This window comes from Cystoisospora suis (assembly GCF_002600585.1).
Source record: "Cystoisospora suis strain Wien I chromosome Unknown contig_6332, whole genome shotgun sequence".
Lineage (NCBI taxonomy): Eukaryota > Apicomplexa > Conoidasida > Eucoccidiorida > Sarcocystidae > Cystoisospora > Cystoisospora suis.
In genome coordinates, this window is record NW_027159121.1 from 1 (window position 1) to 16,795 (window position 16,795).

General features: G+C 54.8%; 4 protein-coding genes across 4 annotated transcripts; 2 read left to right on the forward strand and 2 right to left on the reverse strand.

The window, feature by feature from the left end:
• Positions 1-34: 34 nt before the first annotated feature.
• Positions 35-1,728, reverse strand: CSUI_009920 (uncharacterized protein). The gene has a single exon (XM_068070029.1). The coding sequence runs from the start codon at positions 970-972 to the stop codon at positions 667-669; it is 306 nt and encodes a 101-aa protein (XP_067917992.1). The 5' UTR covers positions 973-1,728; the 3' UTR covers positions 35-666.
• Positions 993-2,586, forward strand: CSUI_009921 (40s ribosomal protein s27). Its single transcript, XM_068070030.1, has 2 exons — positions 993-1,642; positions 2,295-2,586. Exons 1-2 carry the CDS (start codon positions 1,476-1,478, stop codon positions 2,374-2,376), a joined length of 249 nt encoding a protein of 82 aa, XP_067917993.1. The 5' UTR covers positions 993-1,475; the 3' UTR covers positions 2,377-2,586.
• Positions 2,587-3,618: 1,032 nt separating this feature from the next.
• Positions 3,619-11,159, reverse strand: CSUI_009922 (dna-directed rna polymerases 39 kda). The gene is made up of 10 exons (XM_068070031.1): positions 9,584-11,159; positions 9,015-9,096; positions 7,703-7,807; positions 6,748-6,914; positions 6,546-6,599; positions 6,261-6,345; positions 5,810-5,946; positions 5,109-5,255; positions 4,269-4,377; positions 3,619-3,987 (listed from the first exon to the last, which is right to left on the reverse strand). Exons 1-9 carry the CDS (start codon positions 9,800-9,802, stop codon positions 4,315-4,317), a joined length of 1,059 nt encoding a protein of 352 aa, XP_067917994.1. The 5' UTR covers positions 9,803-11,159; the 3' UTR covers positions 3,619-3,987; positions 4,269-4,314.
• Positions 11,160-11,390: 231 nt separating this feature from the next.
• Positions 11,391-16,755, forward strand: CSUI_009923 (50s ribosomal protein l17; the record flags this gene model as incomplete). Its single annotated transcript, XM_068070032.1, has 3 exons — positions 11,391-13,787; positions 14,140-14,304; positions 16,666-16,755. Coding segments are annotated over exons 1-3 (1,983 nt in total), but the record flags the coding sequence as incomplete, so codon positions are not given.
• Between the last annotated feature and the right edge of the window lie 40 nt (positions 16,756-16,795).

A 16,795-nucleotide genomic window follows, 5' to 3' on the forward strand; every position in this document is an offset into this window, starting at 1 on the left:
TTGTAGGCAGCATTTTCTTGAAGCCATGATCTGTCTGTCCCGCCTTACGCTGTCTTCAAGAAAATGCTGCCTACAACTACGGGAACCCCCAAGCTAGAGCTGTGTCTTCCCGACGTAGTCATCCCGGCGCCCTACTGTAAACACACACGTCTGCGAATTTCAACTGGCACCGTACACATATGACGGCTAACACCAGCCAGGATCGAGTAGGGCAGGATCGACTGGCACCAGTAAATGCTGACCACCGGCGCGGTTGTTCCACAACGGCGCAAAACCCCCCCCCCCAAAAAAAGACGACCATCTGAGCATTACACCGATTCCACATAACAACTAGCACCCACACGGCTTCACGCGCTTGCGAGTTTCCCTGGATTGGAGCTTCAGAAAAGAACAGAAAGTGTGGCACGGTCCTGAGAAAAGGAGCCGTCAACTCAAGCCTTCGTTACCACGTTCCACGGGAGCTACCAGTAGAGAAGCCGGAGATACTGTCGTACGTACCCTTCCGCTTTGTCGTCATCCAGCAAATCAATCCATTTATCCCAGAGGTGCCCGATCACCTTTCCGCAGGTGAAACAGCGGACCGGAATGATCATTTTGGCAACAAGACGGCAACCCCCGACCGGAGAGCCAAGACCTTCTACAAACAGCCGCGAGCACTGCTAGATCCTAAGACTTGACCTCGTTCCTTCCGACGCTATAGGTCCACGCCGAGCCACATACGAAAAACATGACGCGTCTCACGGAGCGGTGTGAAGTCGCTACCGCCAGAGTGTCGCACTGACTAGCAAGTTGGAGAGCTACGGCAACAATAACACGCTCCGAAAAGCCACCTATCGCACAGCAAGCAGTCACCCGGCAAGCGAGGTCACCCCGATTGTCTCGCCGCGCGGACGAAAGAAAACACGTACGGAAAACAAGAATGATTGCGAGCACTTGTATGTGGCCATGCAGCAACCTGCGACAGGCTTGCATGCCAGTTCGCCAAAAAGTCAAAGTGGGGGTTCACGATATGCTGTAGGACTCTATCTGGAACGCACCCAGAAAAAGTGGAGCCGGGAGCCCGGCGCGCGACGGGAGAAACAGATGCCGCTAAGGAACCACTCCTCACAGGCTGCTTTGCGTTGAAAGTCGCTTTTTGGTTCTCACCTACTTTCCCAGGTTACCGTTGACACTACGTCTGTCCTTGGTGGACGGCATGCCTGCCAGTGGGGTACGCAGCGCCGCTCGCACTTTACTCGAATAACAAGCGCATGCCGCCCGGAGAGATGCCGAGGATTTTGCTTGGACAAGCAGCTGCATGGTGGCAGCGAGAGAGGGCTATGCGCTGTGGCAATCGGAGAGCCGTGCGCTCTGAGAGGGGAGTCTGCACAGGCTACGGCCCATTATAAAAGAAGTCGGGCGGTCGTTTTTCCTCTCTCTTCTCTCTCCTTGTGTCTGAATGCCTCCGTGCTAAGCCTCTTCCTTTTCTCTTCACGATGGAGATCGATCTGCTGCATCCCGACCCGAAGGTCGAGGCGACAAAGCATAAGCTTAAGCGGCTTATTCCCAATCCGAACTCTTTCTTCATGGACGTCAAATGCCCCGGTTGCCTACAGATTACCACTGTCTTTTCTCACGCGCAGACCGTCGTCTTGTGTGGCAGGTAAATTGTCAAATTCACAGCCTATAGAGCCGGCTTCTCCGCGCGGCTGAGTAGAGTTTTCCCCACTCTGCCCTTCATCCCCACTGAGTTGCGCCGGGGGTCTCCCTACTTTGTGGGGCTCAAACGTCGACCTTTTTTGACTGTCTACAGAATGCTGTGGATCTTTTTCTCTGTATTCTGCTGTCTGCACTCCGTTGTTGACAGTCTTCGGAGCAGCCTGCTGTTACATGCATTGCTCCGCGGATGCGATTGTGGGTGTGTTGTGCGAGTGACTGTGCGATGTGATAGGCGTGTTCTTGGTTTTCCATGGTACGCTTCTGCACTGCTGGTGTGGCCGCGTGGGCTGAAATCACCGAGCTGGCAACATTCTCGAGGTGGTTGCTGGGAGTTGCTTTAGTTTTTTAGAGTAGCTCAGCTGTGTTAGCGTTCATGTCGGCGCGCGAAGTGAAGTGACTTCGGTACTGCCTGCTAGAGTTTTTTTTTTCTGCATGAATCGGCTACAGTAGTGGGCGCGGGTGATAGTGCATTATTGCCTCTCCAGTACGTGTCAAACTCTCAGGTCAGGTGCGGGAGTAGGACGTCACTGCTGCCGGGTCGCCGGCGGAAAACGCACTCGACGTGTGTGCAAGTGTGTCTTCTGTGTGATGCGCAGTTGCAACATCATGCTCTGCCAGCCAACGGGCGGCAAGTGCAAGTTGACAGAGGGCTGCTCGTTCCGGAAGAAGGTCGAATAGTTGGCTTCGCGATTCTGTTGCGCTTGCACTTCCTTGATCAGCCGTCCACCTGTAGCGCCCCGGGTGTCCAAACCAGACAATCACGAGAAGCTAGGCGTTGAGAGCTTTTCTTCCGAGAGGCTCTGGAAGAGACCACTGTGAGAGCTCCGTCAGTGTTCCCTCGGCTGAGAGGTTCTCAGGGGTCCTTGAAGGCTTAGCCATGTCCAGATCCGTATTCATTGCGTATGCTGCTGTAGGGTTGCTCGGATCTGCGAGTCAGTCTTGGGTGGACAGGCGCGACGGTTGTTGTCAAAACTGCCGCCTCCAATATCAAACTGAACTGAAGTATCTGATCGCTGGTAACTAATCTTTCGGTGCTGAGGCGGACACGTTTAGGCGTCAGGCAAACCGTCCTGAACGTTTATGCGACGAACACTGGCGCTGCCATTCTCGACTAGGTTCTTTGCTTCTGAAGTGGCACCCGTGGGCAGAGAACGCCACAAGGGCTGGCCTGAGCCCACGACAGTTCCGTGGGACCGAGTGCTATTCGTTCAGAGGTCGTGATGCGTGCAGTGGAACAGCAGGCAAGGGTAGCGTTGCCGGCGGATGTGCCGTCGTTATTCGCAGAGAAGTCCGGACGGGCACGCGTAACTGCACTAAACTGACTCCGAAGTCTCCAGCGTGAAGCTGAACGCCGCGAGCGGGGCCTTTCCTTCTCCGTGTTTTTCATCGCTTCTGGGGGAAGTGGCAGGCTACTTTCTCGGTTGTCCTAAACAGGACGGCAGCTCACCAGCACTATGACAGCTGTGGGGTGCGTGCCGCTTGTGTTAAAGCGAGTTGGATGAGGCAGAAATGTTGCGTAGCCAGCACAAAGGGCTCGAGACTTCCTTCTTAGCTTCGGCACGCCTGGGCTAGTCTGCACAGAGGACATCGTTCTGACCGTCGGCTGACGCTCCTGCTGTAGCCTAAGTAAACTGTGCCGATGGCGTTGCGTGAGGACGATGTCCACCCGATACGATCTCTCGGCACTTGCTCGGTCTGACGCAAACCTAACTCCCTCTACCGACTTGCCGGAGGAGGCGGCTACGTTTTCATTTGCAGTGATGCAGAATTTCTCGTCGAAACGGTGTGGCGTCACGCGGGCCCTACGAGCCCACACACGCTTGCCCTTGCACGGGCAGTCCGACGGTGGATCCATACTGATGAGGCCTGTTTGGCCGCTGTCTGCGTGGATTGGCTAAAAGCAGACAAGGAGACCTCCGGTCCAGTCAGTGGCTGGTTGGCGCTAGGACCAGCACCGCAAAGGCACCGTGTGTTCTCCGTTTTGGCCTATGATAGCGAGGCGGAACCAGAGAAGGAGCTTCATCTCATTTCTCCACCACTAGCTATCTCATTCACTGCCCAGCCCTCTCCACATAAACAATTCTTGCCATCTTCGACACTCCCCGCAGCTGTATCACCAGATCGGTGTGTATGGCCATCCCGCTCGGAGCCCATGAGCTGGGGGGCAGTTCTTGTTGCCTGCCACCGGAACCCCATAGCGGCTCCGCCCCAGCGCAAGGCGTGTGCATAGCACCCAGGGCTGAAACCACAATGAGACTATTTGCACATCGCGTTGACCTGAATTACAGCCTACAATAACACGATACACCAGGCGCAGGAGACCTGATACAACGCGGTGTGGCAAGCCCAAACGTCGAAGCAGTAAAGGCGTCGCGAACTGCTGAGGTAAAAACGGACGCGACAAGAGAAACCAAGTCAGCCTTTCTAGCGTAAGCACTCTCTTTATTCGGCAACACGATCTCGTGGCGTCGTCAACGGCGAAAGGCTCGGAGTGCTTCTAGCATTCCCGGAGGCAGTCCTTCCACTGATACGGGATTCGCCAAACACTGAGAACCTCTGCTGGCCCATACAGAGCTCTTCAAGAAAGATCACTGTTACCGCTGCGGGTCCTTGAGTTCACTCCCCGGCTTGGGCTGCTTTGGCCTCAGCAGCGTTGTCGGCCTCGCTGCCTGCGTCAATCTGTCCAAGGAGCACAGCACACGAAGACCAGGCCCCAAGCACATGACACGAAGCCTCGGTCACAAGCACCTGTGTCGGACAAAACTCTGCAGCCCGACGGTCAGAAGGCGGCACCACAACTGTACTGCATGCAGTACTTGAGGAGTTTGCCTCCTATACCCGGAGCCCTGAAGTTTGCAGAAGGCACCCAAGCCACTGGTTGAAAGCGGTCCTAGATAGCTGGGCTGTCCTCTATGAGAACAGCTGCTCCCGACTAACGAAGTACCCGCATGTCCCCCGGCGTTCTGCCTTCTGGAGCATAGAGCTGCAGACAAAAAACGTTTCCTTTGTGAGGAGCCGCTCCCGCAGGCACCGTGTTCCGTTCCCGTGTGGACCCGGGAAGGTACAGTTTTCAAACCCGAGCCTAGTTGCCGGAAGGGACGCGAGCTGTTGCGCCCGTTGCACAAACCCGAGCTGAAGCAGTCAAAACCACTCAGCAAGAACTCTCGTGGATGGGTGTCATGTTAAAGCTTAAGAGAGATACGGGCAATACAACTGCAAGCCGTCAATGAAACGGTGCCCCCCCAAGCCCCCGAGGTTGTCTGTGACCACCCGCTCACATCTTGCCAGGTACTTGAAGTGACCACGGAGAATCTAAGTGCAGAGCGCACATGGAACACCCTCAACTCTGGTCAGTCCTCGGACAAAACACTGCGTCTCGCCCCCGCTCCATAGACGTCGACTGAACTGACCTCAAAGTCCAGCCCAAGCCAGTAGGAGAAGTAATCGCAGTTTGCCGGAGAGATCTTATTCTCAGGGCGTCGGTAGCAGGAGTTCTTGACCGGACAAGTGCTGCACGGCAGGCTCGCCGGATTGTACAAGGAGGGGAACTTACTCCACTGGGTAAAAAACAACGGCACAAGAGACTGCAAGTCAATGCCATCGACGAAGGACGGCTTTCGATGACGGCCAAAGCTTGACACTTGTGCTTCTCCCAGAAAAACATCGACGTTGCCGTCACCTCCTCCAGCCAGTCCATGAAGTAACAAAGACTATCTGGCTTCGCAGCTATTGCTCTTCTCGTTCGTACGTAGACGAGTCGCGACCGGGAGACCACTAAGAAGAGACACGGCACTCAGTGGAGGTTCGAGCAAATATCCAGCGTAGTCTTTCCCTTTGTGAACTTTGTGATTAGCCGCTGGTGCTGTGCAGGCCACTTACGCGACTCTATCGAAACTGAGATGATCGTACCTAGGCCGGCGGTTTCGTATCGTTGTCTCTACTATTGTTCGTGCTGTTCTATCTTCTTGTTTCGACCCCATACTAGGGACAGGATAGGTTTGATTTGTCTACTCGCAACTCCCAGCCAGCACCACCAAACAGACCCTTTCCTGCAACACACATTGGGCACTACACCACTCTACGTCGGCTCAGAATGAGTCTTCAGTAGTACGGGCACAAGGGTGGCGCGCCTTACTACGAACGTGGGCTGCCCCAAGGTCGGGACACGACAGATCTTCTGTTCGAACTCCAGGCTGTTAAGCACCTTCTCCAAGTCTTCATCACTGAAGGTCGCGCCACTCAGTTCCCCTGTAAAAGCGAGAGAGTGCCTCACACGCATGGAAACAAACCTCCGGAGCCAAGGCCGGAAGCCTTTGGTCATCTCATATTGTGGAAGTCCAGCAAGGGCATGCAGGGCCTACAGTACTTCGCACATCCCGAGCCGTTCTTCAGACACACGCAAAAATCGATACGAGCTTCCTGTACAGAACTTGTTACCACGGCGATGAAAAACATCCACTCGAAATGAGGCAAGTCGGGGGACATGATCGACAGTATAGACGCAAGAGAGCTTCTTTCGATTGCTTGGGGGTCTCGGATCAGAAACCTTTCAAAGACCCTACCACTGCTCCGCGTGTACGCCGCTAGAGCCTGGAATGTCGCCGTCCCAGCGTTTTGTAGAAAGGTGCGTGTTTGCGACCGCAAATGCTGCAGGCAACTCGCAACCAGAAGCGGGAATGAGGTTGCATACACCCACAGCCCCAGCAAGGCGAGGGAAGGCGAACCGCACGGAACAACTGCCCAAGGAAACGCGAACAACGCACAATGCATACTGCATATTCATCGCCCGAGGAAAACAGTAACGTGCCCTCTCCGGTGTGCGCCGTACGCAACGGACGTCAGCTGACCTCCACAAGATGCTCGTTGAACTCGCCGTTGCTGTAGAAGGAACCTCCTGCGATCTGTGAAAAGCATATCGACCGCACTAAAGCAACCGATTTCCAACACTGGCAATTTCATACAGTTTGCAAAGAGCAGCGTGGTCAGCTACGCAGAGGTTCCTAGCTTCAAGACACAGCAGTCTTGGTGTTGCTCCAAACAAATACTGACTTCCTTGGCCGGCTCGAGGTGGGAAAGAATGTACATCTTCCGATTTTTCACGTGTATGCTTTTCACCGGCTTGATCAGCTTCAGGAAATCGCACAGCTGCTTCACGCTGCGCTGGATGATGTGCGTTTGGAGTCCCGTGTTCTTGCGCAGGTCTGCAGTCCACACACCTGTTTTTAGAACATCACAAATCGAAGCTTCAGGCACAGCTGGCGTACCCCTTGGTTCAGACAGATCTCGCAAGGTACTCTTTTCTGTCGAGTACGGAAAACATGGAGACAGCGAGGCGCCCCGTCACAGATCGGACAACCACCTCCACAGTCTCTGAAAAAACTGTCTTGCTCTCAGCCTCGGATGCGGGGCCTTGCCCGGCGTGGGACTCTGTGGGACCACGCCCAGGGTGTGGCAATGCCCGCGGGACGAGGCTGATGGCCCGGAACTGCTGGGTCTTCCGCGATCCCGCAGCAGACTTCGCCTGACTGTAACGCAACAAACCTTACCAGGACTCGACTAGATTGATTTTATGTTTACCAGGAAAAAACAAGACTATTCTAGCAAAAGTCAAAAGCCTATTACATCTCAATATAGAGGTGGAGCAACAGAGGCTCCCAAATCGTCTCTCCGCCGCGTCTCCGGTTGATGGCAATGTTTACCGCTGGGTGATAAGGAGATGAAAAAGAGAACTCTAAGAACAGGCTCCAGAAAACTTCCCTCCAAACCCGTAAGAATGGAACCTCATTTGGTCTCAAGAGCTACCGGTTGTGCTTGTGCACCCGCGGATAACTACTATCAGACTTCACAGACAGACACGTGTGCAGTGCCAGAACGTGTAACGCTCAGCACAGCGGACGGATAGCACTCGGGCACGAAGAAAAGCTCATCAACGTTATGCGTACACCACACTGATGTCCGTACCAAGCTGATGACTTTTTTCACGCGGCGCAAGAGCTACTCCTACCTGCCGTCCCTGCTTGTTCAATAGCGCAGTAAATTTTGTAGTCAAAGGCATCCAGGGTCTTCAGTTTCCCGATTACATTCGAGGGCCGCAAGACACAGCAGAGCGCTGCAGAACCCAGAAGCAGGAAAAAGAAGAGCCGAAATCACCAAAGCCCGAGGGCACGCTGGATCATCGGTGTCAGCCGAACGTACTTGCGGTATGTCACTGAGGCACGAGGGCATCTGTATCCGGGCAGGGACGAAACGGTGCAAGGGCGCACGACGGCGTCCGGTGTACTCTGGCCTATCGATTCTCACGTCAGCGGGCTCCCGCGAAACTAAATACAGCGCTACAACGGCCGCCGACAGCGAAGCGGGGGAGAGGGAAAAGAGACATCCTCAGAGAATGCCAAGGAATGAAGGCGAGCTGACACGAGTTCAAAAGCAGAACGTCCAACCTCCATACACGCCACCAATCACCAACAAAACAAACACTTCTGCGCTGCCTGGTATTATTGTCAAAACACAGGCAGTCGACAAAATAAGGAGCGGCTGAACGCACATCCCCCCACTGTCAACTCGGGTGCGCTAACCATGAATAGTCACTCGAGAGCATCATCACGCTGGAGGAAAAAGAGGACGGGAAAGCGATTCACAGTCCACCCTTGTAGCGCTGAGGAGCGTGACATGGCGCGGAAAATCGTCGTACGCACTGAAGGTGCCCGGACGGCACAGGCATACTCAGAAGTTGAAGACGTGACAACATGTCCGGGGAGATACCGCTGGCCCGTGAGTGAGTGGGACAAGTGTACTCACTACCGCGATTGTGAGGCACAGCCCCCGCCAGATGTCGAGGGAAAAACCAGCGAGATGGCCTAGAGAAAGTTTCTCTACTATGACTTTGCCTCCTGCTCTCCTGGCAACATAGCGAAAATCTACATTTGTCTGTCACATGTACCCCCTGGGGCATACGCGTTTCTAAGTCCATGCTGCCTACACAGGCACTTCAGTGTCTACCTATGCGGGGGCACGGATGAAAAAACACTTGCAGCGACTGTGTGTCTGTTGCAACACCCACACAATGACGATGACCAGCACACATAGAACGGACGTGTTGAAATGAGGCCTGTATGTGCCTCAGTATATAGATCTCAGCGATGGCCAACAGCTTCACATCGGATGTACGGGTGATGGATGAGCAGGGCTGACTAAGCACGATGGTCAGTACGCGCAAGGAGAAAAACGAATCCCAAAGTGTTCAAAATGCCCCTCCACAACAAACCCAGCACCTCAGTGAAAGCACGAGGCCCCGGCCTCCCCCCCCTCTCGCCTACTACTGCCTTTTCTGCGTATAACACCTGCGCGGGCCTCGGTGAGTCGGTTGAATGCTGCAACAATTTTCTCCTTTTGCCAACCCTGTCAGGACGTCCGTAGGAGACGGGAAAACAGACAAGCATCAAACAGACAAGGGGGGGTGACGCCAACTTTCTATCTTAACCTCGTACGCACTCCAGAGAAGTTAGATTCCCCGCCAGCGCACGCGACAAGCCACGGTGACGGTACAGAAACAGGCAAGCACGTGGCGAAGCAGAGAAGAAAGCTGCTTCCATGACAGCCGCTGTACCGGCATCTTCCAGAGAAACGACTTTCCCAACAACACGGAAGGCCGCTCTTTGGTAACCGGTTGTTCCATCCTTTAGCCTGAAACTGTATATCTATGCACGATACTCAACACACAGTCTCGAGAAACGAACACACCCGCATACAAAACACACCCTCACGGGTCGCAAAGCCTAAGCCACGAATGTAGTCGACCACCGCGCACGCGTGACGTCTCCGGTTCGCTCTCTATCTAACCCTTCATCCCACGCGCAAACGAGACGAGAAAACCAGAAGCCCTCACCTGCTCCTGAAGCAGCTGCTGAGTAAGTTCATTCTCGTGTTGTTGTCCAAGCGTGTATGCTGCTTGTAGATCTGCAGCCGCCAAGGCTCCGGGACTATCAGCAGGAGGCGCCGCAGCCGCAACAGCGGCCGCAGCTGATTGAGGCACATCCGAGGAGGGAGCGGTAGTATTGTCTCCCCCCGCCTCTATTCGCCCACTAGACTGGGAGGCAACGCTCATTTTCTCTCAAGGTGAAAAGACAGTGTGAGAGAAAGACACGGCAGACCTCTTAACCAAAAGAGCTACACGAGGAAACGTCTTCGAACAGTTTGAGACGCGTTGATCGCGTATGTATGTCAACACAAAAAGTGCAGCATCCTCCAAGCATATGTGCTTACGAGTGCGCGAAAAAGTCACAGGGAAGATGTAGTTTTGCCCCACTCCTTCTCTCCCGAAGACGACAACGGAGAAAGCAAAATGTGCGAAGAAAGTGATAGAGCAGAGCGAACAACCCTAGCCACTACATGAGAGTCACGCGAAAAGAGCGTACGATAAAACCCCTATGACTGACTATACAACAGACGGCGCTGCAGAAGCTAGTGGACTGCCCTAGGTGAAGACCGCTGAAAGAAGGCAAAGGGCAACCTCGCATGCCACGCCGGTCTCGCTGTACTGAGTCACTGAGTCGTGGGCTCAGAAGAAAGACGAAGTGGACAACTAGGCAGGCAGACGGCAACCCCGTAATGCGGAATGTGAGACGTTGTAGTACTGAGTCACCGAGTCGTGGACTCTGGAGGAAGAAGTTGGAGTAGACAACCAGACCTCCCCCACGTGAGGTGATTGCACGCCCCTTGGCGGGGGCAAGGCCGCCTCGCCGCTGTCCGAGAAAGGCTACCGGGACGTGGGAAAGGGGACAAATAACGTGAGGCGGGCAATAAGGCCCCACACAAGAATGCGTTCTTCTCACATCCGTTGAAGTTCCGGACGAAGAATGGGAAAAAAGAAAATTCGTTGTCCAGAGAAGAGCTGCAAGCTGCCTGCTCCCTTGCAAGCATCAGAAATGACGTGAGAACCACTTCAAGACACCTGACAGTGGTTCCTGCTGGTAGGCGGCTGCGCACAGGAAGAAATCTTCGTTCTACCTCGTCCAACGATACAACAGCAGTTGTGCCTTGACTTGGTTCCTGAGTAATTATATTTCTTAGAGTGAGAAAAATGAACACTAAAGCAACCAACCTCAGATACACTACCCACCGCAGGCATGTGCGGTGCCCTACTAGATGAACGCTGAGACCGACGGAGCTTCACCGGCTATTGCGCATTGCTAGGAACAAAACCCGGCGGGGCCCACGCAAGCCAGACGCAAACCCACTGTATGCAACATTCTTCGTTCTTTATCCGAGCTCTCCCCCGACACACAACGAAGCAGAACAGATCTCCTCGGGCTACAACGGCAGCCAAGGAAAACCGCCTCGAGCGACAAAAGCAGAGCTAGTCGATGCGTATCAAGCCGGCTAAGAAAAGTCCCCTGAGCAGCACGAGCAGAGCCGCAAATGAAAAGAAGAAGACGGCAACCGCAAGACGCATTATCTTTTTCCTGTGAGTCGCTAGTGGAGCCGCCCCGGATGCAGACAAGTCTTGCAGAACAGGTACGAGGGGGTAGCGTCGATACTTCTTTCTGAAAATGCCGTGCATGCGCATGCACACGGGAAGGGACTGTCCATACTTGGTGGGACTGCGTCTCTCGGCAGATCGGGATACCATCACCGGAGAAAGGGAACCGAGACACGCAAGAGCGGACAAGAGCCTTGGATCTCACAGCGAGCATCTTGGCGAAAAGCGCTAGAATGAGAAGACGAGAAAATACATTCCATCTAACTGCGTCAGGGGGTATGCAAGAGCTTTCTTGTCATTCCGCCGGGCCTCGTAGAGGCGAGTTGTCGAAGCTTGTCTGTGCGTGGTCGCATGCGGAGCTTTCCATGTTCACACCTTCGCAACGTGTCCTGTTGTGCGCCCTAAGGGAAAGATTCCTCTGCACGTGTGCGGGCACCGCTGTTGGACGTTGACCGTCTGTACGTCCTCAATTTTGTGTATCGTGTGAATTTGCACAGTGCCCGCTGCTGCTAGGAGAACTATATAGGACGTTTTTCTAGCCTGTAGCAGACTCTAGCAGGCTATATTGATTACTCTTTGGCAATGTACCGACACGCAGTACAAATGCGCACCAGTGCGCGGTCTTCACAGTATAGGCACACGCCTGTATGCAAGTCTCTTTGTAGGGCCCCCCAGCCCGGCTGTTCCTTGTCCGGATACTTCTAGACAATCAATGGCTATGCCCCCATGTGTCTTACGTATGGCACGGCCTCCGGCACCGATCCCACCACACTCCGAAACTCAGGTGGTCCGGCTGTCAAGTCAAGCTGCAGACAGGCCACCGTGACCCTGTCATTTCCGTTGTGCTCTTCGAGTCCGCGTGAATGATGAAACCGGTGCCAGCATGGCCGTTGCATCCCTTCTGCCTTTCGACCAAAGAAGAGTCGGGGTGACCATCATATTTACTGCGGTTCTTATGCATGTCCTCGAGAAACCTGTAGCCCTCTTCAGTTCTGGTTCACCTTCAACAGTTCGGCGGAACAGCTGGGCCATTTCGTTTCCGTCGCGTCCAATCTATCTTCCCGGTCCCTTCTCCGGCCTTTGCTCTTTACCTCCTATACCCTCGTCTTTTACCGCAGTTGGCCTCTTGCAATCCGAACTCCCGCCTCTTTCTGCCATTGTCCTACCCCTGTCGCCACCGACATCCTCTTCGGCGTCAGTTTATCACCCTTTCCACTATTTTTCACACTCTCCTGCGTTGTCCCGGACTGTGTCGGCTCCCGTCCATATGCCTTTCCACTCGGCTGCTGGCCTCGCAGTAGCTGGTCTTCGTTGCAGAAGCACTGAGGAGTTCGCTACACACGCTTCGTCCCGCCGAGTAGCTTTCTGTAAAAGCTGTTCGTTTGTGAGACACCGAGGTGATCGCTCCCGCGGCGCTGGCCGTACGACAGAGAGCAGAGCGTGCTCACCGCTTGTTACGCCTTCGCTCGCTGATGCTTCGTCCCTTCGGCGTCCTTATTGCGCCACAATTCCTTCAAGCCGCCTTGAAAGCCTCTTCGGACCTAGCGAGAGTTTCAAGCCGGAGAGGGTACGCTGTCGTTTCTTGTCTTCTTCTACACAACGAGCCATCCCGTGGCAGTCGGCATCTACGTCAATCTCCTTCGCGGTGTTTTCTCCGTCATTACTCAGGGAAGTCCTCTCTTCGTGTTATCTGACACTTGCATCCAGCAACGTTACGGCCCGTTTTGGGGTATGCGCGCCTGCTTTCTTCCGGACTCGACGGTCGATTGAAAGACTACCTTCCCTGGGCTGCCCTATACCACTCGCTTCTCTGCAGTGTAGTCTCGAAGAGGGAGAAAGGTGCACGCAGGGTCTGGAAAGGGCCCCCACTGATGACAGGTGTGGGGACGAAATTTCAACGCCTCCGTCTATCCGACATTCCTCCGCAGCGTCTTCTCCGGGTCAGCTTCTGCGAGCGGATGAACTGGGGACAGCTGTCTTGCATGGTTCTCCTGTCCCAGTGATCTCAAGTTCCCCTCCTTGTATGGGGAGCACGGAAACCGGTGACTCAGAGCGCCCACCACGGAGACCTTCACGCATTTGCAGGTCGTCATTCTCTTCCGTCGGCCCGCTCACGATATCTGCAACATCCGACCGCGGTACAATTTTCGGGTCGTCATTCTCTTCCGTCGGATCGCGTAGAATAATTCGAATATCCAACCGTGGGGCAACGAATCCTGACGGCAGAGGGACTCTAGATACGCCCGGGACGTCGTCAAGTGCCGTCTGTGCCACGGCCATTTCCTCTCTGTTGACTCCACTGGGTCCGAGAATGCTGCACGTTGTCACTCCGTCCCCTGGATCCGATGTCGTCTCAGTCTCGTCGTGGTCAGGGGACTTAGGGCGGTCACAGGGAGGAGAACCAGCCAGACCAACGGCGCTGAACTCAGCTGAGGCGGTGGTTCCTGCAGTTTCTCCTAGAGTTTATTTGATCTCAGACGCGAGTACGGACACGGGAGCTCGGGAGGATGTCAGCAGCATGGCTATGCACGCGCACCACAATCGGCGGCGAAGCAAGTTGAGCAGGCCGCACGGGCACCGCCGGTGTCTTTTGCGCAACCTTTGCACCGAGGTTAGCTCTCTGACACGGAAGCCAGTATCAGCCATGTGCGCCTGCCTCTGCCCGGATTCTCGTTGAACTCGAGAAGTTACTACAGGGTCGTGTCTGTTCATCTCACTACGCGCGTCACGGGAACGCTGAAGGAGTCCGCCCGGGTCTCCCGAACACTGAGGGTCTCGTCGGGAAGGTGGGCTTGAGAAACTCAAGAAAAGTTCCTGTCTATTTTCGGAGACGCTTGCTGCGTCCGCTTGACCCGCATGATTACATAGCAGAAGGCCGGTTTTTTTTCTCCTCCCCGTCGTTTTAGCTTTCGTCCCTTTCCACAAAAGTTTCTGTCGATGCGTGCCTGGCGTGCATTTCTCAGCTTTTGCGTCACGGTGCCATCACCACCACATACGCGAAAGCGAAGGAGTGCAAGCGATCCATGGACAAGCTTGTGATGCTGGCCAAGGAACCTTCCCTACACACTTACCGTCAGGCACTTAGTCATCTCTACGACAAGCGCTTGACGAGGCGGCTGCTGCTGGAGGTGAGTTTGCGCACTAAACGACGAACGCTAGGAGCTAACACCCCTACTCTCACAGTTGTCTAGAAGAGGTCCGAGGAGTTATTTGTGGAGCTGAGGCCACTCTACGTAGACGATTATTGTTACCGTCTAGTTGCTGGCTCCGTCGGCGTTGTCGCTCGGGCTAGCACGTTGGGGGAAAGATTAGAGAAGACAGTGTGTACGGTCTCCACGTAGTGGTACCTAATGCGTGGTCTCTGGCAGCGGTGACAGAGAAGAAAACCACTAAAGCAAAGATTGAGCGTGTTTTCGACTGAGACGGGGATATAACGTCACAAAGTACGAATACTTTACCCGGCAAGGGAAAGCGGGAAACGTGTCGGAAGTCATGTAGCCAGTCGCATAGAAACCTGCCCCCGAACCGAGACGTTCTTGCCTCTGCCCAAGGTCTCATGACTCTATGCGATAGCGACTAGCGTTCCGCTGGCCCTTCATTCGGAGAATGCTGCCTTCTTGTTGCATGAGACTGTGGACAAAGAAACGGAAAGACGACATTGCGTACTGCGTTTCCCCCATGGGTTCGATCTATTCAAGGAGAGCCACCTCTTAGCACCGGTCCGAGAAGGTGGTGTGTACGCCACTCCCGACCTCCCTCCAGAGTATTGCTTGCACTCGCCGAAAGCATATGTCTCATGTATATTCCTGGCTGATGCCATCTCGGGAGCTATGGTTAGGTGTGAGTGAGTAAGTAGAACAAGTAAGCTAAGAAAGGGACCCGGTTGTTGCACCTAAGTACTCCTGACACCACACCTGTCCAGTGAAACGTTCCGTAGTCACTCCGGCTTTTTCCGTGCCCCACGTTTCCGGGTTAGCAGAGCTCCTGAACGACTTACTTTTCCGAGGCGTGGAGTCATGCACGACAGAAATTCCTACTGTCATTGACGCCGCTCGCGGCCATTGAGGGGTGTTTCGTATTTGCTGTGTGGTGGGTCATACATAGGCTCCTCAGCGCTTCGCGTACCGGCCTCACGGATTTTGCCGCATGCGAAAGTTGCCCTTTTGCCGCCAGGGAGACAACGCGCAGATGGCCCGCCTCGAGATAATCGACTGAAATTGCCACCGGATCTTGTAAGTTTGACGCGCCGGGCATGATTTTCTCCGGGTGCGGCGTGTGAGTGCTTACTCCGGACGTCCAACGAACAGCAGCATGCTCCGTCAATATTGCCGACGGGGCCTCCTACTGCTCCAACAACTGGCAGTGCTACAGTATTAGCGTGTTGTCCTTTGTGCCGGCATCGGAACCAACACGGAGGGGGCTCCGCCAAGCTGCGAGCCGGGCGGTCTGTGAGTCCGGTTCTCTACTTGAGCGCTCAAGACAGGGGTGCCTATATCCAAAGGGCCAGGCGCTCTGCTTCTTGTATCGGGATAACAGTGTGTCTACCGAGGTGTTGCTGTTTCCGTCAGCCCTGCATTGACTGTGGTTGCAACTACATTGAAGAACCGGACAGAATAATGACCTGCGGTTCACAGTTCCGACAGAGAAGTGAAGGGCGGAAGCTGCAGCTCCTTCCGTAAACAGTACTCCCGAGCCCCTTGCGCGGCAGGCCCGCAACCCTACTGTCCGGCCATAACAGATGAATGCACGCGTCTACCGTGCGACCCGTGGTCCCCAAACTGCAGCTTGTTTAGGCGGCTATTGGCGTGGAGGCAGGCGGTGGACGTCAGCAACACTATCATGTCCACCGAACGGGAGTCCCGGCTGGGGTCGCAACAAAATGCGAGCACATGCCAGCGGGCTGTGACCACAGTGACTGGAGTCCGGGAACCACAGCACGCAATGCTTGCCAGCCCGCCGAAGGTGTTTGAGTGACGAGACACCTGACGGACGGACAAGAGTACGACGTACAACCGCGACAGCAATCACCGATAAGAATAGAGAATCGCAAAGTCACTCGGAGCAAACAGGCCGACTAGTCTAGCGGACTGATTCGGTTGTACTCTACTGATGAGTAAAGGGACCCGGAGCGACGCCGGTGTTGGCTGGCGACATGCTCGTGTATGCACACCGTTTTGCACAGTACACACAAAAGCTCGGAAAAGACGAGATGCACACCACCCACCCCCCTTCCGAAGATCAGAGCTTGTGGTCCTTGGCCTGTCCCGCCGACAACTGAGGAACTTTCCCTGCACGCAGGTCGGTATTCGCCTGCGTTGCATCTCAGAGGCCACGAAGTTCCTATCGAGCCGGCCTTCTGGCTTGACTGTATTTGCGCCTGGGCTGGTGCACACGTCATGCGTCCGAAGCAGCCGGGTAAGACGGCTGGCTCGCCGCCCCGGCTGAATAAGGAGACACTTCCTCTGTTCTTTTTCTATTCGGCCGGTCAGGTCTGGAGCTTTTCTCCAGGGTCCGCCGTGAGAGCTGGAGGACACCAGAAAGCACGGAAAGCAGCACAACTAGGCCCGCAGAGGTTTCCGGTAAGTATCACTGCTCACGCGGCGCTGGCCTCCGCGAATT